Raw genomic sequence first — 27,813 nt, 5'->3', positions numbered from 1 at the left:
TCAATCGCATCTGCTAGAAAAATGACAGGATGGATAATGAGAACCTTCAAAACTAGGGAGGCCAAGCCCATGATGACACTCTTCAGGTCACTTGTTCTATCTAGGCTGGAATATTGCTGCACACTAACAGCACCTTTCAAGGCAGGTGAAATTGCCGACCTAGAAAATGTACAGAGAACTTTCACGGCGCGCATAACGGAGATAAAACACCTCAATTATTGGGAGCGCTTGAGGTTCCTAAACCTGTATTCCCTGGAATGCAGGAGGGAGAGATACATGATTATATACACCTGGAAAATCCTAGAGGGACTAGTACCGAACTTGCACACGAAAATCACTCACTACGAAAGCAAAAGACTTGGCAGACGATGCACCATCCCCCCAATGAAAAGCAGGGGTGTCACTAGCACGTTAAGAGACCATACAATAAGTGTCAGGGGCCCGAGACTGTTCAACTGCCTCCCAGCACACATAAGGGGGATTACCAACAGACCCCTGGCAGTCTTCAAGCTGGCACTGGACAAGCACCTAAAGTCAGTTCCGGATCAGCCGGGCTGTGGCTCGTACGTTGGTTTGCGTGCAGCCAGCAGCAACAGCCTGGTTGATCAGGCTCTGATCCACCAGGAGGCCTGGTCTCAGACCGGGCCGCGGGGGCGTTGACCCCCGGAACTCTCTCCAGGTAAACTCCAGGTCCAGGTAAATGCAGGAGTTTGCTGAAAAATACCATCCAGACAAAGCAGTGGTCATCTGTCTTTATAAAATGTACAATGACAGTGTAATGTCTCAATTTAAACAAGTGCTACAATGGAGCCAGAAACAAATCTTACTGAACAGGTTTTTAGTGAGACAAAGAACCAGTGAGCAAGAACAAGCTGTTAGTGGTGAAAGACAAAGAAGAGAAACAACACCAGAAGGACAGTTGCCTGACATATATATAGGTGATTCTCTTCCAAGCAGTAACATACCCCCTCCTCTCCTCCTCCTGCTTCCAGTATGCCATTAGTTCTCCTCTGACAGGTAAGAGGCAGTTAAATTTTCATTTACTGTACATTATTATTATTATTATTATTATTATTATTATTATTATTATAGTCATGGGGAAGCACTAAACCTGTAGGATTACACAGCACTGCAGGGGGTGGGGCGATGGAAGGTATTCAGTCTCAATTCAGAGAACCGGAGCAGACATTTACTGTACAGTACAGTGGACCCTTGACCAACGATGGCATCGATTAACGATAAATCCGACTAGCAATACATTTTAACGCAAAAATTTTGCCTCGACTAGTGCTAAAAAACTCGACCAACACTATTCGTTCTGTCTGAGACGCGTCCACTTCTGGCCAGTGTTTACAAGCCAGCCAGCCACCGCGGTCGCTTCCAAGCATACAATCGGAACATTTCATATTATCACACCCTTTTTAGTTATTGCACCTGCAAAATAAGTCACCATGAGCCCAAGAAAGCTTCTAGTGCCAACCCTACAGCAAAAAGGGTGAGAATTACTATGGATATGAAGAAAGAGATCATTGCTAAGTATGAAAGTGGAGTGCGTGTCTCCGAGCTGGCCAGGTTGTACACAAAACCCGAATCAACCATCGCTACCATTGTGGGCAAGAAAACGGCAATCAAGGAAGCTGTTCTTGCCAAAGGTGCAACTATGTTTTCGAAACTGAGATCGCAAGTACTCAAAGATGTTGAGAGACTGTTATTGGTGTGGATAAACGAAAAACAGATAGCAGGAGATAGCATCTCTCAAGCGATCATATGTGAAAAGGCTAGGAAGTTGCATGACGATTTAATTAAAAAAAATGCCAGCAACTAGTGGTGATGTGAGTGAATTTAAGGCCAGCAAAGGTTGGTTTGAGAGATTTAAAGGGAAGGGAAGTAACCCCGGAAAAGGACTTGCCACCTCAAGTCCTAATGGAAGGGGATTCCCCTTCTAAACACTAAGACCATCAACACTCTCCCCTCCTCCCATCCCATCAATCATCACCTGATCTTCAATAAAGGTAAGTGTCATGTAACTGTGCATGTCTTCTTCAGTTTGTGTGTTTTTTTTTATTTTTTTATTATTATCACACTGGCCGATTCCCACCAAGGCAGGGTGGCCCGAAAAAGAAAAACTTTCACCATCATTCACTCCATCACTGTCTTGCCAGAAGGGTGCTTTACACTACAGTTTTTAAACTGCAACATTAACACCCCTCCTTCAGAGTGCAGGCACTGTACTTCCCATCTCCAGGACTCAAGTCTGGCCTGCCGGTTTCCCTGAACCCCTTCATAAATGTTACTTTGCTCACACTCCAACAGCAGGTCAAGTATTATAAACCATTCGTCTCCATTCACTCCTATCAAACACGCTCACGCACGCCTGCTGGAAGTCCAAGCCCCTCGCACACAAAACCTCCTTTACCCCCTCCCTCCAATCTTTCCTAGGCCGACCCCTACCCCGCCTTCTTTCCACTACAGACTGATACACTCTTGAAGTCATTCTGTTTCGCTCCATTCTCTCTACATGTCCGAACCACCTCAACAACCCTTCCTCAGCCCTCTGGACAACAGTTTTGGTAATCCCGCACCTCCTCCTAACTTCCAAACTACGAATTTTCTGCATTATATTCACACCACACATTGCCCTCAGACATGACATCTCCACTGCCTCCAGCCTTCTCCTCACTGCAACATTCATCACCCATGCTTCACACCCATATAAGAGCGTTTGTAAAACTATACTCTCATACATTCCCCTCTTTGCCTCCAAGGACAAAGTTCTTTGTCTCCACAGACTCCTAAGTGCACCACTCACCCTTTTCCCCTCATCAATTCTATGATTCACCTCATCCTTCATAGACCCATCCGCTGACACGTCCACTCCCAAATATCTGAATACATTCACCTCCTCCATACTCTCTCCCTCCAATCTGATATCCAATCTTTCATCACCTAATCTTTTTGTTATCCTCATAACCTTACTCTTTCCTGTATTCACTTTTAATTTTCTTCTTTTGCACACCCTACCAAATTCATCCACCAATCTCTGCAACTTCTCTTCAGAATCTCCCAAGAGCACAGTGTCATCAGCAAAGAGCAACTGTGACAACTCCCACTTTATGTGTGATTCTTTATCTTTTAACTCCACGCCTCTTGCCAAGACCCTCGCATTTACTTCTCTTACAACCCCATCTATAAATATATTAAACAACCACGGTGACATCACACATCCTTGTCGAAGGCCTACTTTTACTGGGAAATAATTTCCCTCTTTCCTACATACTCTAACTTGAGCCTCACTATCCTCGTAAAAACCCTTCACTGCTTTCAGTAACCTACCTCCTACACCATACACCTGCAACATCTGCCACATTGCCCCCCTATCCACCCTGTCATACACCTTTTCCAAATCCTATTCTCCGTCTTACTCTTAATTCTTTCAATAATAACTCTACCATACACTTTACCAGGTATACTCAACAGACTTATCCCCCTATAATTTTTGCACTCTCTTTTGTCCCCTTTGCCTTTATACAAAGGAACTATGCATGCTCTCTGCCAATCCCTAGGTACCTTACCCTCTTCCATACATTTATTAAATAATTGCACCAACCACTCCAAAACTATATCCCCACCTGCTTTTAACATTTCTATCTTTATCCCATCAATCCCAGCTGCCTTACCCCCTTTCATTTTACCTACTGCCTCACGAACTTCCCCCACACTCACAACTGGCTCTTCCTCACTCCTACAAGATGTTATTCCTCCTTGCCCTATACACAAAATCACAGCTTCCCTATCTTCATCAACATTTAACATTTAAAATTAATATTTCATGTGGTAAAAACAATTTTTTTTCATACTTTGGGGAGTCCTACACGGATTAATTTGATTTCCATTATTTCTTTTGGGGAAAATTAACTTGACTAACGATAATTTTGACTAACGATGAGCTCTCAGGAACGGATTAATAGCGTTAGTCGAGGGTCCACTGTATTTCATATAAATTTTAATTTAGTATTCATTTTTACGGTTTCCCCTGTGCTGTATAATTTTATACATTGTTTTATGTAGTAGTTAGTACATTATTAATTTATTATAATATTGTCATTTGGGGTCTTGAATGGATTAATTCTATTTACATTATTCTTTGTAGGAAAAATTGCTTTAGTTGTCAAATTGACATCTGGAATGAATTAAATTCAAAGACCAAGGTTCCTCTATACTTTATTTTTTAACCAACCTATAAAAAATCAATAAAAGATTAAGAGCTAAATTACTATAACTGTAGTAAAACCATAATAAATAATAGCTTTTGAGCTAAAGTGTCAGGTCAGGACTGGGTTTTTTAAACTAAAAACCCCACCCAGGTGGGTAAATGGGTAACTACCTGAGGAGTTACCCACAACAACCCTGGTCATTTCAACACAGCCTTCAATACTGTAGAGATCTGGGTAACATTACTGTCATGTACAAAGCCAACCGGTTATAGGCCGATTCAGTTATCGGCCAACTCGGTTATTGGCCGGTTTTTCAGCACCCGGTTATCGACCGTTAATTTGGTTATCGGTTGTTTGAGATGTGCCCAAGCGACTGGGGCCACTTGGGCGTTAGTTAGGCTTTGTCTCTGGGCGAGTGAGGAAGCTTCTGTTCATTCATCCAAACATTTTGCTATAATCCATTGTTTTTTGTGGTTATCGATTGAGTGCAACTGCAAAATAAGCAACCATGGGCCCAAAGCAACACGTTACATAGTATATAAAAACATGCAATGTTTATATGTGATGTATATTTAATAATAACCACTGGTACATTAAATGTCTTATTTTACATTAATATAGACATTTTCATTAATCCATCTATTATATCTCTTCAAAATTATATAAGAAACACGTTACATAGTATATAAACATGCAATGTTTATTATATGTGATGTTTATTTAATAATCACTCTTTGGCACATTAAATGTCTTATTTTACATTAATATAGACATTTTCATTAATCCATCTATTATATCTTCTTCAAAATTATATAAGAAACACATTACATAGCATATAAATATGCAGTGTTTATTATATGTGATGTATATTTAATAATCACTCTTTGGTACATTAAATGTCTTATTTTAAGTTAATATAGATATTTTCATTAATTCATCTATGATATTTTCTTCAAAATTATATAAGAAACACATTACATATCGTATAGCATATAAACATAGCATATAAACATGCAATGTTTATATGCTCTCGAGCGGAGAGTCGGATGGAGAGTAAACATTACGTTTTCTCTGATGCAATGTTAGAGAAAACTGTGAATCTGGCAAGTGGTGCAGTAACCGCCCTTCATGTGCGTTTTACAATTCTCGGCATGAATTATTCATTACTTCTCCCTTTGTTTATGATGGCATCTAAAGGTAGTTGTTAGAAACGATTAAACTCAGTGAACATAGTAATATGGCTGTGTAGTTTGTAGATGAATGGTTCAGAGAACCGACATGTTGATAAATTAGACACATGTGCAACTCTTGGGTATCTTTATTGAGGAAACGTTTCGCCACACAGTGACTTCATGAAGCCACTGTGTGGCAAAACGTTTCCTCAATAAAGATACCCAAGAGTTGCACATGTGTCTAATTTATCATGGCTGTGTAGTGTAGCCCAGGGGGATGGGGCTACATATGTGTACTGTACCTACATCTACCGCTACCTACACTGACTTCCTACAAATAAATACTACTCACCTCTTGCCCTACATTAAGACTACAAATATTTTAAGGTAAGTAATGAATGTACTGTAGCAGTAAATGACAGAGATTAAAGAGGTGTGTGCAATGTGGACTAGGGTGCAAGCTCTTGCAGAGAAACACCACCCTGACCAAGCTGAAACAAGCCATATCTGCAACATGTTCAGTGACAAAACCCTGTCCCACTTCAGAGAAATCTTAGAGATGCAAGAAACAGGCCTCTATGGACAGATTTGTTGTGAGACAGGGGTCCAGTGACTCTCAAGCTGGTCCTAGTGGCATTAAAAGACAACGAAGGGAAGTAACCCCAGAGAAAGCTTTTCTACCTAAGGTCTTTATGGAGGGGGATTCCCCTTCCAAACACTAACTCCTCCCCCTTTCCTCTTCCCTATCTTCCAGAAGCCAGCATTAGCCTTCAATAAAGGTATGTAATACTTACATAATTGCTAAAAAAATTATTTTTTTGTGAATATTTTTGTCTGGAACAGATTAATTGTATTTCCATTAATTCTTATGGGAAATATTAATTCGGTTTTCGGCCATTTCGGTTATCGGCCAACCTTCTGGAACGGATTACGGCCGATAACTGAGGGTCCACTGTATTACTAAGGTTCAACAATTGACTCCACTGTGCAGACAGAAGAGCAGCTTTTATACCACAAAACAGACAGCAAACAGCAACTACATTCCGGCTGTACCCTTCTCAGGAACATTATTTCATATGAGATAATTCATTCCTAGAATGACTGAAGTCTGGAGCATGTTTGTATAGCATAACATCAATGAAATAAAGTAAGATGCCCAAATGAAATCTCTGGCCTACAGCTTGCTCCAACTTCATCTTGTTCTCTATTTGTATGTTTCATAACATAATGCTAGGTAAGCCTTTCAAATGAGATGACGTAGGTAACAGCTCCTAGTTTGTAAATAAAGGTATAAATTCATAACATATCCCTGTAAGAAAAAAAAAAAGAGGGAGGGCAGGAGGGTATGTATGTAGTTGTGTGAAATGAAGATTGTGGTGAGAATGAGGAAGTGTGTTATGTATGGTGCTGCTTCACCCCACTGAATCAGTGTGTTCATGAAAAAAATTTAAAATGCAAATTAAAATTACAACTATGGTATTAAGATAAACTCTCCAAGAAAAATAAAAAAATAAAAATACCTACCTTACATAGAAACTCTAATAGCAACTTGTGTTTCCTTCCCTAAAGAAAGTTTGCTGAAGGAGTCTTGAACATTAAAATTTCTAATGGTTGTATGTATGTACTAACCAGAAAGATTAGTATATACTTGTTATTTTTACAAAAATTATGAAACATACGATATATGGCAGTAATTTACCTGAGCATGTTTGGCCATCATCACTGCTTGGGTGTGAGTGAAGAGCATTTCTAACTTCTTAACAGTCCTGTCCTGAGGCTCCACTTTGGTAATTCCCTCAAGAGTCTGAACAAAACAAGAAGTGATGCAAGATTTAAAAAATATTAAGAGCATTAATTTTAAATAAAATGTTTTAAATATTTTACTGCTGAAAATTCTGCAGGATTCATTTACACAATCAAAACGCATATAATATGAAAATTAGATAAGATTTATTCTCTCCCTTCCCTTTACATAAATAACTAGAACTTAGGAGAAAGAAACTTATGATGTTCTGGGCTGACCTGGAACACTGACTAGTCACACAGAAGCGTAAAGCGAAGGGCACCATTATATTTATGAGTGGAGCTCGGGGCCTGTAGAATGAGAGGAGGCAGTAGTATAAAGGTAAAAGCAGTGGTAGATGTAGTGGTGGTAGTGGAAGTAATAGTAGTAAGAAATGCAATAGTGGTAGTGGTAATAAGAAGGGAGTAGTCATATTGACACAAGAGTCAGAATGGAGTGTAGCAAGGCAATAGTTATAGTAGTAGTGGAGGTAGTCTAAGGACAAGAGAAACAAGAAGAAAAAGAAGCACTGTAGAAGAGCTAATGACCCACAAGGGTGGGACTAAAAACACGGGAAAAATTCGTAGGACAGAACTCACCTAGGCAGAAGAAGGGAAAAGCAAAGAAACTATAGGAAAGGAGAGGAGATAAAAATCAGGTCAAGTCATGAGTGTTCTGAAGTTTGGAGCATTTGACAAAGACAAAGCCAGGCTTTGTCTCTGCAGATGCCTGCTGTAATAATGTTATGAATGAAGTCTAGTTTATCAGTTTTCTTATTTAATTAAGGAGGACTTTAATTTTTGCATTTAGACTTTACATGAAGAATGGAGAAGGCATGAAGGTGAGGACCAACTGCAATAGGAGGCATGACCCAAAACATGGTTAAGAACCACTGCCCTAAAATACCAAAATGGGAGGAGGAAGGATATTGTGATAATACTTCAGTATAATAGAATTCTATTATACAGTATAATAGAATTCTTTGCTCCCTTGACAGTTAACACTCCAGGGTTAGTATAAATGGTTTAGAAAACTGACAAGTTGATAACTGAGACACTTGGGCAACATTTGGAAATCAATTTTCTGGGAACATTTCACCACCCAGTGACTTCATTAGTACAATACAGAGAAGAATAGTGGATTGGACTGATGAAGCCACTGAGTGGCAAAACTTTTCCAGAATAAAGATTCCCAAATGTTGCCCAAGAGTCTCAATTATTAACTTGTTGGTTTTTTAAACCATTTATACAAATTCTGTCAGACACAGCAACATCTTGGAATCTAGGTACTGGGAATTCTTCAAAACCTGCCTAACCTATAGGCATGACCTACTTCCATTAGTGGATTTTTACATTGATGACTCCACCTACCTTTGCTCATCTGCCTGCAGTATATGAGCTCCTCCTATGCAGATATGCTGTACTTTTATCAAGATTGATGAACTAAACACATCGACTCAAGGCTGAGGAACTGATTACCTCAAACTCCTCCTCACTTTCCACCATTCTTCTCTGTACTGGACTGATGAAGCCACTGGGTGGTAAAACATTTCCAGAATAAAGAGTCCCAAATATTGCCCAAGTGTCTCAAATATCTACTCCAGAGTAAAAAGCAGTAATACTGGGTGGCTCATGATACTATTAAGACACACCTCGTGTAACATTTACCATGGTGACTAAAAAACTCCCCTTCAACAAATAACAGTGACCTTGGTAATTTACTTACAAATAAACAAATCAGATTTCATTCTTTCTGACACTAAATTAATCTTACAGTTTAAGAGCTGCTATTCTACCTAGGCTCATTTTGAAGCTTGGCTCTACCTAACCACAAGTCACTATCACCAAAGTACATATTCTAAGTCATATTTATTCACTTACATGATAGAGCTTCTCTAGATCCGGTTCACCCCAGGCCCCTGAATCCCCAGTGACCCCACGGAGGTACTCCCAGTCAATACCCATCCTTCACCAATCTGAAATATACCACATTTACTAAAAAACAAATTTAGACTAAATATTGTGCAGTACTGTGAAATGATCAACTAGGCCTTTAACCACTAGAAACTACAGCAAAACTTTCTTACTAACATTACCACAGGTCGGCCATCATTAATCCGGCAATCAGTTATCCAGTTCCATCAGTAATCCAGCACTAATTTCAGCTAGCATAATTTCAAATTTCATCATTATACTAAAATATTGTGCAGAAGGTTGTAAATTCACAACAGCAAACCAGTGGAGGAGAAAGCAGTGATGAAAATGAGGAAGATGTATCAGAAAATCTCTACTGATAGGTTAATCAAGTGTATTCTAACCTAACCACTCTGTAATCCGACAAACTCACTAATCCAGCACACTACAGGTCTCAATGATGCCAGACTAGTGATGGCCGACCTGTACTAACATAATTTCACCCTATCTACATAACCTCAGGTAAATTTGGGTGCAGCAGCAGCAGAGGCGGCAAGCTGTCATTGTTTTCACCAGCCAGAGCCCATCAACGCTTCTATGATGGCCTAATTGCAATCGTAACTGCACTAATGTACGTAGAACCCAGCATGACCCAAAATAAACAACAGTGATACCTACAAACCGAGAAATTACCGATTAAAGCAACGATTGCCCCACAAATTCCAAGCATAGCCCCACTACCAGACGACTACCTGCTCTAAGCTCTTAACTAATTTAGTTTCTTCATCTAACCACAGCAACTCCTGTACTACTATGAGACCAACTCATAGAAGAAACAGCACTAAGAACAGCAAGGCAGCACTTAGAAATCAACTAGTATTCCATAAGACGACCCAGCAGGACGCCGGTGCCCCATCCATCCCCCTCACCACCCAGAGCAACACATCACCAACAACAAACATGGCCAACTCCCCCTCACCCACCAACCAAGGTGACTCAACTACAACAACACCAACCGTGACTGAATCCCTCTCTACATCTACTACCTTCATAGGATTTAACCCATCTGATACGCTCCCAGGTATGACTAATGATCCTGACACTCTAAAGAATTACATCACCACCCTAATGGCGGATAACTTGAATCTTCGTACTGAAAATATGGCTCTTCGCGCAACAATAACAAACCATGAATCTCAGTTACTTCACCTTGAGAATAAGATCAACAGCCTTGAACAACAGCTAACATCAACTGGCATGAATGATTTTGGCAAGACCCTCTAAGCAGTCATAGCCAGTCACACAAATCAAATAACTTCCCTAAACACGAAGGTTGAAGATGCCGTCAAGGACTGGAAAATAAACATCAATACCCAATTGAACAATTATTTTGCTTACCAAGATGATAAGCCAAAGCAAGATAAGCTAGCCGATGCAGTAGTGATTAACAGTCCACTCTTTCCTAGTGAATTAAACCATACCAACTGCTAAGCTACAACTCTTCAGATCATACAAGACTGTTGCAACCCCTGAATGGGTTGCAATGTATATGTATATATTATATTATCTTTTCATATAATTTTATATTGCTCATATTTGTGATAATAAGTAAATCGTAAATATATTGCTTTATATTATTTGACTTACGTTGTTAGGTAGGATGTAACATATTATGTGCTCAGTTCAAGTCTTGATTGTCCAACTACTGTAATTATCGCTTATGGCTCATTAGACTGCCGGCTTCTGTTTCTGAGCTGCAGCTGTCCACAGAGCTATCACATGATCGAGGGGGGGGTGTCTTCACCTCGCCTGAAGTATTCAGTCTGGTCTAGACTCACTTGGTGGTTGGACAGACTGTCTGTCTCATTATTCTTGTTAGTTCTGTAGAACTCTGTTCACAGAACATTATATAGACTTAGTGATTTTCGACGTTGTACTGAGGTTGTGTGTCTCAAAGACACTCTGAGCAACTCAGGTCCTGAGCTGTAGCTTCTGACCTAACTTGTACTGGTATCTGTGTATTATCAGAGTCGGGGATTTTCTTATGCTGAACTTAGACTCAGTAGTATGGGAGTTTTGTGACTTTGGTGGTGGATCTGCTGATGGTCCCTACTTAGTGTCGTCTTATTATCTCCTTGTTCCTGATTTTGTGTCGCAGTTGCTTGTTATATTGCTATTGGGTTTAGCATTCTTTTTATTGTTCAAGCAGACTGTTCTGACTGCCAGTTGGTCAAGAAGTTAGTTTATTTGAGGACTTTGTCAGTCACTTGTTTAAGTCTAGTCGAGTCTTGAGACATAGCGAACTACTTAGAGCACTTACACACAAACTTACTTGTACATATTTGTAATATCTTATTAAATGTTAATGTACCAGACGGTACTTAAGAATGATAATGTGATATGTGCTTTCAGCACAATAATACTGTAAACGAGAGAAGTGATTATTCTTATTTTGTTGATATTGATTTGATTTAATTACATAATATACCTCTAGACTTATTAAATTTTAATTTCTCTAGTTAGTAGCCTACCAGTTGTAATCCTAAAGCACTATTGAATCATACTGAATTCTAATGGATAATTGGACAAGGATACTGACTACTTGTTACGAAAACCCAGTAACAGGCTGGATGCTAGAAGGACAGACCTTTCTAGTATTCACTGGAGATCTCTAAGCTTTTAGAATCGCGTTTTTTGTAACAAATGGGGGCCTGTCTGGGAGGCTCTTGATCCAAGGTGTTGGAGAAATTGTCCAGTTTGACATACTAGTAACTCTATGATCAAACACTTTGAGTACTTTCCTAATCTGAAGACTTGGAGTTTAGTCTTGTACAACATACCAGGTGGATGTATATACCTGACTGAGTCTCTTGATCCAAGGAGATGGAAATACTGTTGATGAGCTCTAGCTCTAAGACGACCAACACCAAAATTCCTATTAGGATTATAGTTTCCCATAATCACTCTCTCGTAGTACATTTATTTTCGTGATGTATGCCAAAGTGAAACAGTTAATTGATACTCTGACTTTGTCTGAGTTAAGTACATTAAAGCTTCAGACGTGTTGGCGAGTAGCCAAATTTCTCGGTGTGACGTATAACAGGAATTACACCGCAGAAACTGTCAGAGCATTAATTAAAGATATATTGTTTCCTGCTCATACAGAGATGTCTGATTATGATTCAGATTCAGAAAGCCTAGTGTCACAATTAGGAAGTATGACTCTATTTGATTACTTAGAAGAAAGAGCAACTATGGCAGAAGTGTCTGAGCCTAGTGTAGCTCAGTTCTCGCTCACTCCTTCCCTCACTGAGACAATAGTACAGAGTATAGCTGGTAGTATGACTCAGCCTAATACTAGTACTGTGTATGTTACACCTGTATCTACTTATCCTAGACCAGATCTAGACTCTCTAGGGATGGCTGGACGAAGAGTCCGACCTATGGACCGTCCAGACCACGTTAGATTCCTTACTCCTCCATTACCCACTGGTCCTATCCTATCTCTCAGGAACAGTTTGAGAGGTTGGAACGTCTCATTATGTTGCAGACTGCACAAATAGAGGCACAGAGGAAATTGAACGAAGATTTCCAGAGAGATAATGTTCGTCTTGGAAGACAACAGACTGATAGATCACAAGACACATTTAATGTGCAGAAAGCTGCATCCATGGTTCCTAAGTTTTTTGAGAGTGACTTAGACACCTATTTTGATGTGTTTGAGAACCAGGCACGTGCTATGAACTGGCTACGTAAGCACTGGGCTACCTTGTTGCACACAGCTTTGACAGGAAGAGCTCAAACTTGTACTGCTGCTTTACCATTTGCCAAGTACATTAGTTATGACGCTGTCAAGCAAACTATTCTAGAGACATATAACTTGTTATCTCTAAGTTATCAAAACGCATTTCGTACGTTACAACGAAGACAAGATCAAACTTGTGTAGAGTTTGCTCGTGAGAAAAAAGTTGCATTTGAGAGGTGGTGTAGGTCTGCCAAGTGTAACAACTATGACAGTCTTGTTCAGTTGTTACTACATGAAGAGTTTAACAACTGTATGTCTGCTGACATACAAGAATATCTGATCGATCATACTACCTCAGATATTCTGGAAACTGCAGCATTAGCAGACAATTATGAAATTTCTCACAAACTTGTACGTACTAAAACACAAAGAAACAAGGTAACTAAAAATTGTCCTAGAAGTTGGCAACCTAAATCAGCTGCTCAGTGCCGGCCTGATGTACCTGCTACTGTAACTTCTCGTACCTTTACCAGGAAAACTCACAATCCTGAATCTGTCTCTGTGGCTAGACAGAAATCTGATATCGAGAAGAAAAAAGTAAAATGTACATATTGTAACAGAAAAGGACATGCTAGAGAGTATTGCTATAAGTTAGAAAGAGATACAAGAAGCAGTCGTGCGGCTGGCGCCCCCACTCAAGTCGTATCCTCTTCCGAGCAACAAAGGCACTAAAATCCTAGTAATACCTCTGATCCTACTGTCTTGGATAATATTACTCAGAACAGATGACTAGCGTCAGAAAGTGTATCTGACGAAACGATTCGTTCAGCAATGAGTCCTTACTTTTCGAGAGGTAAAGTAGGATTTGACGAATCACATCTAACTGAGATAATTACTTTCAGAGACACTGGCAGTTATCTCACGTTATTAAGATAAGATGTACTGCCCATAACTGATGATACCTATTGCAAGATAGATGTATTGTTAGAAGCCTATGGAGGGGCTGTTATAAAAGTACCTCTTCACAAAATATACATTCAAACAAGCTATTATACTGGTTATATTTCAGTGGGTATATCCAGTGGTGTATTTCCCATCAGGTCAGTGGACTTGTTGATAGGGAACGATATCCTTCATGCTGGTATATGTAAAGAACCACTTGTGATTAATAATAACACTGATGATAATTATGCCATTGAAGCTTGTAGAGAGAAACCTATTTTATTTCCTTTCAGTGTAATTACTAGAGCTATGTCAAAGATTCAATGACCATCCTTGTCTCCTGTTGAGTTAGTGGATGACAATGATTTGGGCTTGAATATGTTGTTTAGTGACGCTCTGCCCCCAGGATCATTAACACCAACTCCCCCCGGTCATCAACCTAGTCAAGACACAACTGACGTTAAATTTCTAACTTATGATGATTTAATCAAGGATCAGTTTGTTGATCAGTCACTGGAAAGACTGAGAGATATAGCAGTTACTGAGAGTGAAGCAAAGGATCTCGATAATTGTTACTATTATAGTAACGGTGTACTGACGGAGAAAAATACATGTAAGTTGTCAGCTGATAGTGTTTCCACCACAGTCGAGCATCTCGTAGTGTTACCAGTTACATTTCGTGAACAAGCCATTGATTTTGCTCACAATAGTCCCATAGGAGGACATTTGGGTGTCAAGAAGACACTCGGTAAATTGGCAAAACATTTTACTTGGCCAAAGATGAAGGAAACAGTAGCTGATCATGTGCGATGTTGACACGTGTGTCAAGTGACAGGCAAGCCAGCACGCACACCTCCACCTACACCTCTCACTATGTTCACTAGTAGCAAAGTTCAGTTCATCTGGACTAGTGATTGTTCAGATTTGTTCAAAAGATTGAAGCATCTGCTTTCCTCTGTTCTTGTGAAGAGTCCTAATTTCAATCTTCCCTTTTTACATATAGAGGCGAGTGATTATGCAGTGGGTGTTGTGCTGCTCCAACAGTCAACATCTACTGATATTCTCCATCCTATATGTTACTATTCATCTAAGCTTAAACGACACCAGAAAAATTATGCCACTATTGAGAAAGAGGCTCTAGCTCTTGTGGTGTCCTTGGAACATTTTGACATGTATTTGGGCACTTCCCCATTTAAAATTAACGTTTTTTCAGACCCCAATCCACTCACTTATATTAACACTATGAAAAGTAAAAATGCTAGGATCATGAGGTGGGCCCTCAGAATCCAACCTTATTCTATTAGTATAAAACACATAAGTGGTCATTGTAATGTAATTGCTGACGCTCTGTCACGTCCTTAATAATTATCAGTTACATTAAATTAACGTAATTTTATGCCCAAATTCCTTTTGTTACTTGCTATGTCAAATTCAGTAGAGTAACTTAATCCCTCCAGCCCATATTAACTATGTATACTCATGTCATGTCTAATTGTTATTTATATATTCACAGTAATGATGGGTGTGAGGAGGAGGCAGAAGCTGAGTGTTGAGTGGGTAGTGTTGTGTGGGCGATGTTACTGCGTGTGGCGCAACACTGTCCTGCTGCAGACCCCCCCCTCACTACACACCTTAAGCTGTTTCATACTCAGATGTCCATACTGCCTCGCATTCCACAACCACTACTTAAGAGTGGAATGCTGTCTCCTGTCTATAGCACAAGACTATTATGCTTGTCTACGCTATCCTGTCTCTGCACTGATGTACATAACCACGAGTATGCAAAGATACGATACTGTGTACTGCCCTAGTACTAGGGGCATATCTTAGTGTATAGACGCTGTGGCACAAGAGTGACTCTGATTAATGTTTATATTAATTTGTATTGATATGAGTAATCAGTAATAATGTGAAAGACATTAATGCAACTCCTAGTGCGACCGTTTGTCGTGTTGGGGGGGTGTTGCAACCCCTGAATGGGTTGCAATGTATATGTATATATTATATTATCTTTTCATATAATTTTATATTGCTTATATTTGTGATAATAGGTAAATCGTAAATATATTGCTTTATATTATTATTTGACTTACGTTGTTAGGTAGGATGTAACATATTATGTGCTCAGTTCAAGTCTTGATTGTCTAACTACTATAATTATCGTTTGTGGCTCGTTAGACTGCCGGCTTCTGTTTCTGAGCTGCAGCTGTCCACGGAGCTATCACGTGATCGAGGGGGGGTGTCCTCACCTCGCCTGAAGTATTCAGTCTGGTCTAGACTCACTTGGTGGTTGGACAGATTGTCTGTCTCATTATTCTTGTTAGTTCTGTAGAACTCTGTTCACAGAACATTGTACAGACTTAGTGATTTTCGACGTTGTACTGAGGTTGTGTGTCTCAAAGACACTCTGAGCACCTCAGGTCCTGAGCTGTAGCTTCTGACCTAACTTGTACTGGTATCTGTGTATTATCACAGTCGGGGATTTTCTTATGCTGAACTTAGATTCAGTAGTATAGGAGTTTTGTGACTTTGGTGGTGGATCTGCTGATGGTCCCTACTTAGTGTCGTCTTATTATCTCCTTGTTCCTGATTTTGTGTCGCAGTTGCTTGTTATATTGCTATTGGGTTTAGCATTCTTTTTATTGTTCAAGCAGACTGTTCTGACTGCCAGTTGGTCAAGAAGTTAGTTTATTTGAGGACTTTGTCAGTCACTTGTTTAAGTCTAGTCGAGTCTTGAGACATAGCGAACTACTTAGAGCACTTACACACATACACACAAACTTACTTGTACATATTTGTAATATCTTATTAAATGTTAATGTACCAGACGGTACTTAAGAATGATAATGTGATATGTGCTTTCAGCACAATAATACTGTAAACGAGAGAAGTGATTATTTTTATTTTGTTGATATTGATTTATTTTAATTACATAATATACCTCTAGACTTAATAAATTTATTAAATTTTAATTTCTCTAGTTAGTAACTGCCTACCAGTTGTAATCCTGAAGCACTATTGAATCATACTGAATTCTAATGGATAATTGGACAAGGATACTGACTACTTGTTACGAAAACCCAGTAACAGGCTGGATGCTAGAAGGGCAGTCCTTTCTAGTATTCACTGGTGTGCCAGTGTGCCAGTGTCAGAAATAAAAGAATCACTGTTACTAGGGAACCAAGGGAGAAAAAGTGTAATGCTTAGATTTCACACACAAGACAGAAAAAAAGATCTAATAAGTTCATCTATTAAAGCAAAAAAAAAGATACAGTGGACCCCTGGTTCGCGATGCTATCGGTATCCGATAAATCCGGTAACCGATGCATTATATAGCAGAAAATTTGCCTCGCTTCCCGATACAAAACCCGGTATGCAATGTGGTTCGTACGAGACATGTCCATGTGTGGCCTGAACTGCCCCATGTGTGCCAGTGTTTACAAGCCCGCCCGGTGCACGCATCTAAGGATACATTCGGTACATTCCATATTATCTATATTATCACTGTTTTTGGTGCCTGTTTTTGCAAAATAAGTCACCATGGGCCCCAAGAAAGCTCCCAGTGCCAACCCTTCGAGACCAAGGGTGCTAATGACTGCTGAAATGACAATGTTGTGAACCACTTTAGGAAAGTCATAAAGGAACGAGAGGTACAGGCCTCTATGGACAGATATGTTGTGCGACAGAGGTCCAGTGACTCTCAACCTGGTCCTAGTGGCATTAAAAGAAGAAGGGAAGTAACCCCGGAAAAGGACTTGCTACCTCAAGTCCTAATGGAGGGGGATTCCCCTTCTAAATGCTAACACCATCCACACTCTCCCCTCCTCCCATCCCATCAATCATCACCAGATCTTCATTAAAGGTAAGTGTCAATTATTCTTTCGTTATTTATTGTTATTTATTGTTGTTGTTGTTATTGTAATTACTATTCTATTGCATTAAACTTAATATTTCATGTGGTAAAATTTTTTTTTTTCACACTTTTGGGTGTCTTGCACGGATTAATTTGATTTCCATTATTTCTTATGGGGAAAATTGATTCGCTTTCCGATATTTTTGGTTTACGATGAGCTCTCAGGAACGGATTAGTATCGCGAACCGGGGGTCCACTGTATACGTAAATGAGTGTCTCACAAGAAAACGACAGAACCTCCTATACAGAGTGAGAAAGCTGAAATGTGAGAATAATGATAAAATTCACCAGTGTTTTGTACGTGATGGACAAATTCTAGTAAGAAAAACAAATGTAGGCCATGTGTACTATATTACAAATGAAAATGAACTAGCAAACTTCCTTCATGACGCAAACATTACAGAGTCTGACTGATATTAGTGACCAAATCTTTGTACTACATTAGTGTATGTTATTATGCCATTATTGAACTAATCCCTGTACTATCACCTCCCGGATAGTACTTACTACCTCATCCCATGTGTCCCACACAGTTCCTTGTGTGACTCAATTTGTGTTATCTTCCCAGATCTCCCATTCACAATTTATTATTTGATAATAAGATACTTACTCTTTAATAATATCTGTATTATCAATTATTCCTACTTAAGCACTGTTATAATTCTCTTAGAATATTACCTAATTTTCCCTTTGCTCCCAAACTACAAATAACCAACTAGTGTATGTCTCTACTACACTACTGTGCAATTCCTTATACCATCTTTCATTAGCTAGTATCAACTATCTCAAATAATATTTCTTTTTGTGATATTAATTGCTCAAACTTTATGATATAAGGCAAATCCTACTCTCAGATTAATTTCATACCATAGTGACTATCTATCCTTTAAAGGTTGTTTACCACTACTTAATTTAGTCCCTTTTTACATTTCTCCTGGAATAATTCACTAAATACCAATACACTGTACTGCCCTTTATTCAGTAATTGCTATACTCCTAGTTTTAATAATTAAAGGGCCACTTTCAGGTGTTATAATATTTTTTCCCTCTTGTCCATATAGTCACATTTATTAAAATACTCCAGGTGCTATTGACTATTTCAGGTGCTACTGTTATTGTTTTTAATTCATTCTTTTATCATTATATTCACTAGCTCCTTTATTTTAGCTATAAATATCTACCATAGTTCATAAACTCACATTTGTTAAAATAATTAAGGTGCTATTTAGATGCTTAAGTGTATAACTGAATTATCTATTCTATAATAATCCCTAGTTCGTTTATATTTTTTACAAGTTTTAGAATAATTACAGAATCTTAATCCTAAGTCTAGTTGTAGATTCAATATAAATCTTATAATATTTTACTCAGAAAATCTAGTTTGTAAAATCACTCTCATCTTATGACTACAGGCATAGATCCTGATGTAAACTTTTTACTAAATGAATTACACAAATCAAACAGCAACTGTAATTACTATACAGCAGACCAAGCAGACATTACTCAGTGCAAACAATAACATAACCATCTTTAACTACAATCTCAGATCCTTGAGCAAACATTATGACGACCTCACAGCATTACTCAATTCCCTAAATTCCAATATATCAATCATCACACTCACAGAAACCTGGCTTAAGCCTGATATTACAGATGTCTATGCCATTCCTGGCTACATGGCCATACACAACTATAGAACAGACCAGCAAGGGGAAGGAACAGCTATATACTACTCAAATCAACTCGAATGTATCAATAAATCTTGCACAAAAGATGAACATGGAGAATATATCACAGCCAAATTTAAATCAAAAGACCTGCAAAAACCCCTCACAGTTATAAATATCTACAGAGTGCCATAGTCAAACATTTACCACTTTAGTGAAAAAACTAGGAAACATGATTACAGATGCACACATGAATAAAGACTAAACATACTACATAAACATACTACACGACCAGCACCCACACGTAACTGAATTCACAAACACTATGAGCAACTGCCTGTTGCTACCAACAATATCTAAACCTACAAGAATCACCGAGACAAGTATCTCCTTAACCCTTTGAGGGTTTCGGACGTACTAGTACGGCTTACGCGCAGGGTTTTTTGACGTACTAGTACGCATAAATTCTAGCGCCGTCAAATCTCGCGGGAAAAGGCTGGTAGGCCTAGATGTGAGAGAATGGGTCTGTGTGGTCGGTGTGCACAGTAGAAAAAAAATCTGGGACCCAGTGGTGAATTGTGGGAACGCCATCTTAGTAAACAATGTCCACCATGCCTCGCGGTAAGAAGCTCCTCACTCCTCGGCGAATTGGGACACTTTTGTTCCCCAGTGACAGTTCTAATACAGATGGAAGTGCCAGTGAAGATGAGTTTCAAGGTTTTGGTGAGGTTTTGACCGAAACTAATGATCATAATATCGGTAATAGTGAGGAAAACCCAGACGACCCTCAGCCTTCCACCTCTGGTGCTGGGCTGTCTTGTTCACGTTCAGTTGTACCAGAATCCAAGAGGAAACTTCTATTTTCCCAAATCCCAGACTCAGATGAGAGCATGTGTGATGATAGTGATAGTGAATATGAACTACAAGCTCTTCAAACTAGCTCCAGTAGTGATAGTGAAGTGCAATATTCCCCAGTGAAGCGTCAGTATATACGACGATATATGCGCTCTGGTAGTGTGCCATATGCTATTCCAAGGGGAAGGAGTGCATCTCGGAGTACATCCCGTGGCTGTACAACAGGAACAGACAGTGAAAATGACGATGATACTGTTGCAATTGGGATGGAAAATGTGCGTGGTGGTAGTGGTGCTGGCGGTGAGGCACCAGCAGTGGGCCATACTGCCACCCACGCTGCTGCCTCAGCTGATCTACAACAAAGGCCACCATCCCCCACCCACCCACCACACCAGCCTCCACAACCACAACCTCCACAACCACAACCACCTGTCATTGTCCAGTACCCACCAGCTGACCGCACCTGGGATTGGCAGGAAGCTGTCAATTTTGTTCCAAATGCCCACCAGTTTGATGACAGCCACTGAACTGGAATGTTTCAAGTTATTCTTTGATGAACCCCTGATGGAAAGTATTGTCATGGAAAGCAACACATACTACGAGTACACCATGGCAAACACATTACTTTCACCAAAATCACGTCTACACCAGTGGAAGGAGGCACCTGTGGCTGAGATGCATCTTTTCTTTGCCACAATAATGCTTATGCCACATGTGTATAAGCACAAAGTGAAATCATACTGGTCAACAGACAGCCTGATTGCAACCCCAGGTTTCAGTGATATAATGCCAGTAAATCGATTTGTGCTGTTACGTATGCTTCACTTCTCAGACAAAACCAGGCCTGACGGAACTGACAGGTTATATAAGATTAGGAATGTGTTTGTGTGTCTGAAAGAGAAATTCAGTACACATTTTTATCCCTTCAGGAGGCTTGTAATTGACGAGTCTTTGATTCTGTTCAAAGGAAGACTCTCTTTCAAGCAGTACATACCAAGCAAGAGGAAACGCTTTGGTATAAAGTTGTTTATGCTTTGTGATTGTTACAGTGGTCTGGTATTGGATATTATTGTGTACACTGGAAGTTATACATTGTAAAATACCAGGAAGTTATTGAGCATCTCAGGTGATGTGGTTAGAACAATGATAGAACCATACCTTGGTAAGGGGCATATATTATATACAGATAACTGGTACACAAGCCCCTAACTCAGTGATTTTTTGCGAGTGAACATGACAGATGTGTGTGGAACAGTGTGTGCAAATCGGAAACATATGCCCAGGTTTGACGCTGGCACTCGTAGAGGTGAGGTGCAGGCGTTTGCTGCCAATGACATCATAGCATTTCGGTGGCATGACAAATGAGATGTCACACTGTTGTCATCAGTTCACCCTAATGAAATGGCAGACAGTGGCAGGCAGCATAGAGAGAGTAATGAACCCATTCTAAAACCTGCAGCTGTGATTGATTACACCTTCAACATGCGTTCAGTGGACAAATGTGACATGCAGATTGGGTTTGCTGATTGTGTTCGCAAGAGTTATAAGTGGTACATCAAACTCTTTTTCCATCTTCTGGACATTTCCATGCTCAATGCTTATAATATGTATAAGATGAGGACCAGAAACAAACCACAGTACGGTGAATTCTGTTTGTCTGTCATCAGACAAATAGTATTCAAGTACCAAGGAAGAACACCTGCACTTGACCGCCCACCAAATTATCAACAACTACTTGCTCGTCTGAAGCATGGTGATCACTTCCCGGTAAAACTGCCTGCTACTGCTTTCAAGAAAAAGGCTCAGAAGAGGTGTTACATCTGTGCACATACAAAAAAACGCCCACAACAACGCAGAGACACTCGTTTTATGTGTGAGGAGTGTAAAACACCACTGTGCATGACACCATGTTTCAAAGAGTTCCACAGGCTGCAGAACTTCTAGAAACATTCCCTGTGACTGTATATGTGTATATAAAATATAGAAAAATAGTAATAAACAACATTTCATATCGTTTGTTTGTGTAAATATTTTCTATAAACAAAATAATGACAACAGTGTTTATGCCCTTATTGTGTAGTATTGAAAAAGAAATAACTTACAAAATAATGATCATGTTGGCCTCAGAGGCCATAAAAGTTACTCAGAAAAAGAAAAATTAAAAAATAATTGAAAATAGTACATAAAAAAGTAAATAGAAAAATACCGGGTGACGGCAGTTGGCGATGTTACCAGATGTTGTTCAATTTTGGCAAACTTCACGCCTCCATATCTCGGTAAGTATTGACGATAAAATTTTTTTGTTTAGCCTATAATGTTTAGAAAAAAAAAACTCTTTTTTCATAAGAAAAAATAACTTTTTTTTTTTTAAATTTGGCCGACCCTGAGAAGGAGTTTCTGAGAGGGCCTGTTGACCCTCAAAGGGTTAAAAGACCACATCTGGACAAACACCATATCCCCTTTAAAATCAGGCATAATCACAGACAACAATACAGACCACTACCCAACCTTTCTCATAACTAATCTGGGTAAATTGCCACAAGACATTACTAAAGTAACCTTCAGACTACATAATGAGACAGCTGTTGACAACTTTATAGCAGCTATGAATAACATTGATTGGCAAAATGAACTCGAAACATATACAGATATGAATGAATGTATAAATAATTTTCTAAAAAAACCCAATGCCTCTACAACAAACATTGCCCCCAAAAAACTAAACAGATCACAGCAAAGAGACTGAATAGTCCCTGGGTAACTCCCAGCATCCTCAAATCCATTAACACAAAGCACAAATATGAAAAACAGTATAGAATGGGTCTAATAACTAGAGTCTAAACATTACTCATCAGCTCTTACCAGCCTGATAAGATCTAAAAAATTGTATTATGAAAATAGATTACATAACATCAAAGGTGATATGAAAAAACCTTAACAACTCTATCTGAAATTCTTGGAACTAAAAAGTTATCCAAAACAAAACAATCAAACTAACAAAATCAGACGAACCCCTACTCACACCAACTGAAACAGCAAACAGGCTCAATGTTTTCTTCTCCACCATAGGAAAAAATCTAGCTAAAAAAATACCAAGCTCAAACACTTGTCCATCAAAATACCTCATAGGTACCTACCCAAATATGCTGCTCCTAGCTCCAACCAACCCACTAGAAGTCTCGCTCATCATCAACACCCTTAAAAACAAGCAGGAGACATAAACAACTTGCCTGCTTTTATGTACAAAAAAGCTTCTCAAGTATTGTCACCAATTATTGCAACACTTTAACAAATCCATTGAATCATCTACCTTCCCAACAATCCTCAAAATAGTGAGGGTCACTCCGATCCATAAAGGAGGTGACCAAGCTGACTTGAATAACTATAGACCAATATCTAACTTACCATTGTTCTCTAAAATCTTTGAAAAATTAGTTCATAGACGGATCTATTCCTACCACGTCTCACACAACATATTAAACCCTTGTCAGTTTGGATTCAGGAATAATAAAAGCACAAATGATGCTATCATACCCATGCCAGAACTAATATATACCGCACTCGAAAAGAAAGAAGTCCTTCTGGGCATTTTCATTGATTTACGTAAAGCTTTTGATACAGCCAACCATGAACTGCTGTACTCCAAATTAACACACTATGGTATCAGAGGCCACTCCCTCAACTACCTAAAGTCATACCTTAGTAACAGAACTCAATATGTGTATGCAAATGGTGCAAACTCTTCCACCCAACCAATCACAGTAGGAGTCCCACAAGGAAGTGTCCTTGGACCACTCCTCTTTCTCATCTACATCAATGATCTGCTGAATGCATCACAGCTACTCAAACTCATATTATTTGTAGATGACACTACATACATCTTCTCCCACCCAAATCCAGTCATACTAGCAAACACTGTCAATGCCAAATTGCGGAAAATATCTGCCTGGTTGATGACTAATAAACTTACCCTGAATACTGATAAAGCCTATTTCATTCAATTTGGAAACAAAGCTGCAAATGATCTGATTAACATAACGCTAAATGGATCACCAGTCACAAGACTCACAGAGGGAAAATTCCTAGGTATCCACCTTGACAGTAGCCTTAAGTTCCAGACACACAAACAACAAATCACCAAGAAAATCTCTAAGACTGTAAGCATACTATCATAGATAAGGTACTACATTCCACAATCACCTCTCCTGGCACTGTACCATTCACTCATATAACCTTATCTCACCTATGGAATTTGTGCATGGGGATCAACAACATTCAATCACCTAAGACCTCTAATAACCCAGCAAAAGGCAGCAGTCAGAATAACAAATTCCCACTCCCACCAGCATACTCCACCAATTTTCAAAAGTCTGAATCTGCTCACCATTAAGAACATCCATACTTATTCATGTGCCTACTACATACACAGAACAATACACCCAAATATAAACCCTCCACTCAAACTTCTCCTCACCAACCTTAGCAGGACAGATGACCATAACACAAGACACAGATCTCTTTTTGATGTACCTCGTGTCCATATTACACTGTGTAAAAACTCTATGCGCATAAAGGGCCCCAAAATATGGAATTCATTACCAGAAGATACTAAAGTAACCCTGTCTGAAAATCAATTTAAGACTCTTCTCAAAAGCCACTTAATCACCCTAGACTAAATGCTAAATAATCAGTACACACATACTCACTTATGTATTCCCACATCATAATTTCAACAATTACTTTGAACCTTTTATCCATTGTTGACAGGAATATAATTGAATCCTTGTTTTCACAAAAAGCATTTTTGAATATATGAATATATCTTTTGTCTTATAAAAATTAGATTCACTTATAATTAATAATCTACTGTACAACTATGATATAATTAATATTCTACTGTACAACTATGACATAATTCTTAGTGTCAAGTAGTCTGTAAGCCATTAATGTTAAGCTGGCCCATAATGCCTAGGCATAATAGAGGCTCTCTTTGCATTGCAACCCATTATTGTAAATACAAAATTTCAATGTACTATTCGCAAAGACATAAATAAATAAATAAATAAAATATATCACTTTCATCAAACAATAGTTAAAATCAATTCCTCTCATGAAAAAGGTTGCCATTTATGGCCAATGGCTTGCAAGTCAAATCTATTCAAAATATTTATTCAGATCTCAGAACAACACATCCCCTGTAATGGCAATTCAATTAAAAGATTGTTTACCATTAAGCTAGAGAAATGTATCTAAAATCATAAACAAGAGAGAATATATCACAAAATAAACTGTACCTTGAGGCACAGCATAGTGCACTATATCTACACAAAAATTGGCAGTGGCTTTGAGAAATATCTTGTATCAATCAAATTTGGCAAGTTTATTATTGTATCTGAATGGCTTACTAATATGATCTACTGGCATTGATAGATTTTGGGTTAAAAGTTAACTCAAGCCAGGTGGTGGCTCTGTGAAATGTCTCTTTTGGTTAAAGTTTTGTAACATATAATAGAGAAGAATGAATACATTTTTTGGGAATGGCTTAGTGATACAAGTCCCTAGTTTTGAGAAAATAAAGTTTAAAGTTGAATCTTGGCAATGCTCTCACCTCACACTGAGTGTTTGGGTTTCAATCCCAAGCTGAGTGGAAACATAAGTATGTTTCCTTACACCTGCTGTCTCTGTTCACCCAATAAGCAAGTAGGTACCTGGGTGTTGACTGGTGTGAGTGGCATCCTGGGTGACAAGACTGAAGAATAACAATGGAAATAAGACAGTCATCGATGACACACTGCCTTTCATGGTTATCCTGGGTGGCTAACCCTCCCCGGGTTAATCCCAACAAAACTTATCCTGTCTTGTCTAAACAGAATCATTATTATAATTAGGGGAAGTATTAAACCTGTAAGGGTCATAGAGAATATAGGAAAATTGCAGGCAATTAGGTTTAATCCAAGAATACATCTACTTCCTTGAATCAACAGCCCCCTTACTAACATCGAAGTCCCTCCTTGGAGAGGTCCTGTTACATGACAGGAAAATTCTGCCACTGATGCTCCTGGAGGTTACCTGGAGGTTATTCCGGGGATCAACGCCCCCGCAGCCCGGTCCATGACCAGGCCTCCCGATGGATCAGGGCCTGATCAACTAGGCTGTTACTGCTGGCCGCACGCAGTCCAACGTACGAGCCACAGCCCGGCTGATCCGGCACCGACTTTAGGTATCTGTCCAGCTCTCTCTTGAAGGCAGCCAGGGGTTTATTGGCAATTCCCCTAATGCTTGATGGGAGGCTGTTGAACAGTTTTGGGCCCCGGACACTTATGGTGTTTTCTTTTAGTGTACCAATGGCGCCCCTACTTTTTATTGGCGGCATTTTGCATCGCCTGCCCAGTCTTTTACTTTCGTAGGGAGTGATTTCTGTGTGATGACTGTATTATCAGAATCATGGGGGAGCACCCAGGGGGATGGACGGTATCCAGAGTTGATTCAAGGAATTGAAACACACATCAAGGAACACAGTATCAAGGATCACCTCAGGAGGGGATCCTCACTGCAGAGCGAGACATCCAAGAACTAAATTATTATTATAATCAAAAAGCATTAAACCTACAAGGGTCATACAGCCCAAAAACGAGAACTCACTCCAGGTGTACATCCCAGGGAAGTGGAGGAGGTAGTGAGAACTTGAAGGCGGGTTTAAACACACCATCATAACAGCAACATTAGCACAGCAGCACCATCATCATAGTAAGATAAGGTAAGATAAGATAGGGTATTCAATTTTAACCCCAGAAGGTTAGCCACCCAGGATAACCCAAGAAAGTCAGTGCGTCATCGAGGACTGTCTGTCTCATTTCCATTGGGGTCCTTCAATATTGTGCCCCAGGAAGCCACCCACCACCCAGCTGAGATAGGTGAATGGGGACAGCAGGTGGAAGGAAACGCCCAATGTTTCCACATGTACCTGCAATCGAACTACGGACGTTCAATGTGAAGCAAGAGCGCTGCCTACTAGGCCACGCACCACCTTAATAAAAATAATAATAATATCTTTATTTCTACAAGTACATGTACAAGGTATACAGTCCTAGCTGACATCAATGACATACTACTGTATAGAAAGCCCCTTGTTATGCTGAACATTTCGGGCAAATTAGGCCAATTTAGCAATAACACAGGGGCCAGGAGCTGAGTCTTGACCCTGCAACCACAATTAGGTGAGTACCACCATCACAACAACATCAGTCTCCATGGAATGTTTATAAACAAACTGCGCCTGGTCAAATGAACCACTAATAGTAAATTATTTAATATTTTTTATTGTAGTACTATTTTTAAAATAATACTTTTATTATGAACTTGTTAGTAATGAACTAAGATAATCTGTATATTATAAAAACACAAATACGTACTAAAGTACGTCCAATATCTGCCTTTTTGAAATGCGTCATCTGGTCACTGTACCGCAGAAACACTTGTACAGACAAGTTCACAAAAGAGGCGATCGTGTTATGAATGATCATACAATGATTTTATATACTACTCGCCGGTTGTGAGTTGTATCTGAATTCATGATTTTTTCTCATTCATGCAAATAACAATGTAGTGT

General features: G+C 39.2%; 1 protein-coding gene across 4 annotated transcripts in view; it reads right to left on the bottom strand.

Annotated features, from left to right (window-relative positions):
* LOC128705063 (centrosomal protein of 290 kDa) overlaps positions 1-27,459 on the bottom strand; it is a 448,876-nt gene extending 421,417 nt beyond the window's left edge. The window contains exons 1-3 of one of the 4 annotated variants that reach the window (XM_070085555.1): positions 27,314-27,459; positions 9,050-9,144; positions 7,086-7,190 (exon numbers count right to left, since the gene is read on the bottom strand). In XM_070085555.1, the coding sequence (XP_069941656.1) occupies positions 7,086-7,190; positions 9,050-9,133 (189 nt within the window). In that variant the 5' untranslated portion in view covers positions 9,134-9,144; positions 27,314-27,459. The remainder of the gene's footprint in view (positions 1-7,085; positions 7,191-9,049; positions 9,145-27,313) is intronic. The other 3 variants (XM_070085556.1, XM_070085557.1, XM_070085558.1) reach the window with 3 other exon arrangements.
* Positions 27,460-27,813: the final 354 nt, after the last annotated feature.

The sequence above is a fragment of the Cherax quadricarinatus genome, chromosome 16, assembly GCF_038502225.1.
Source record: "Cherax quadricarinatus isolate ZL_2023a chromosome 16, ASM3850222v1, whole genome shotgun sequence".
Lineage (NCBI taxonomy): Eukaryota > Metazoa > Arthropoda > Malacostraca > Decapoda > Parastacidae > Cherax > Cherax quadricarinatus.
This window is presented reverse-complemented; position numbering and strand designations above follow the sequence as displayed.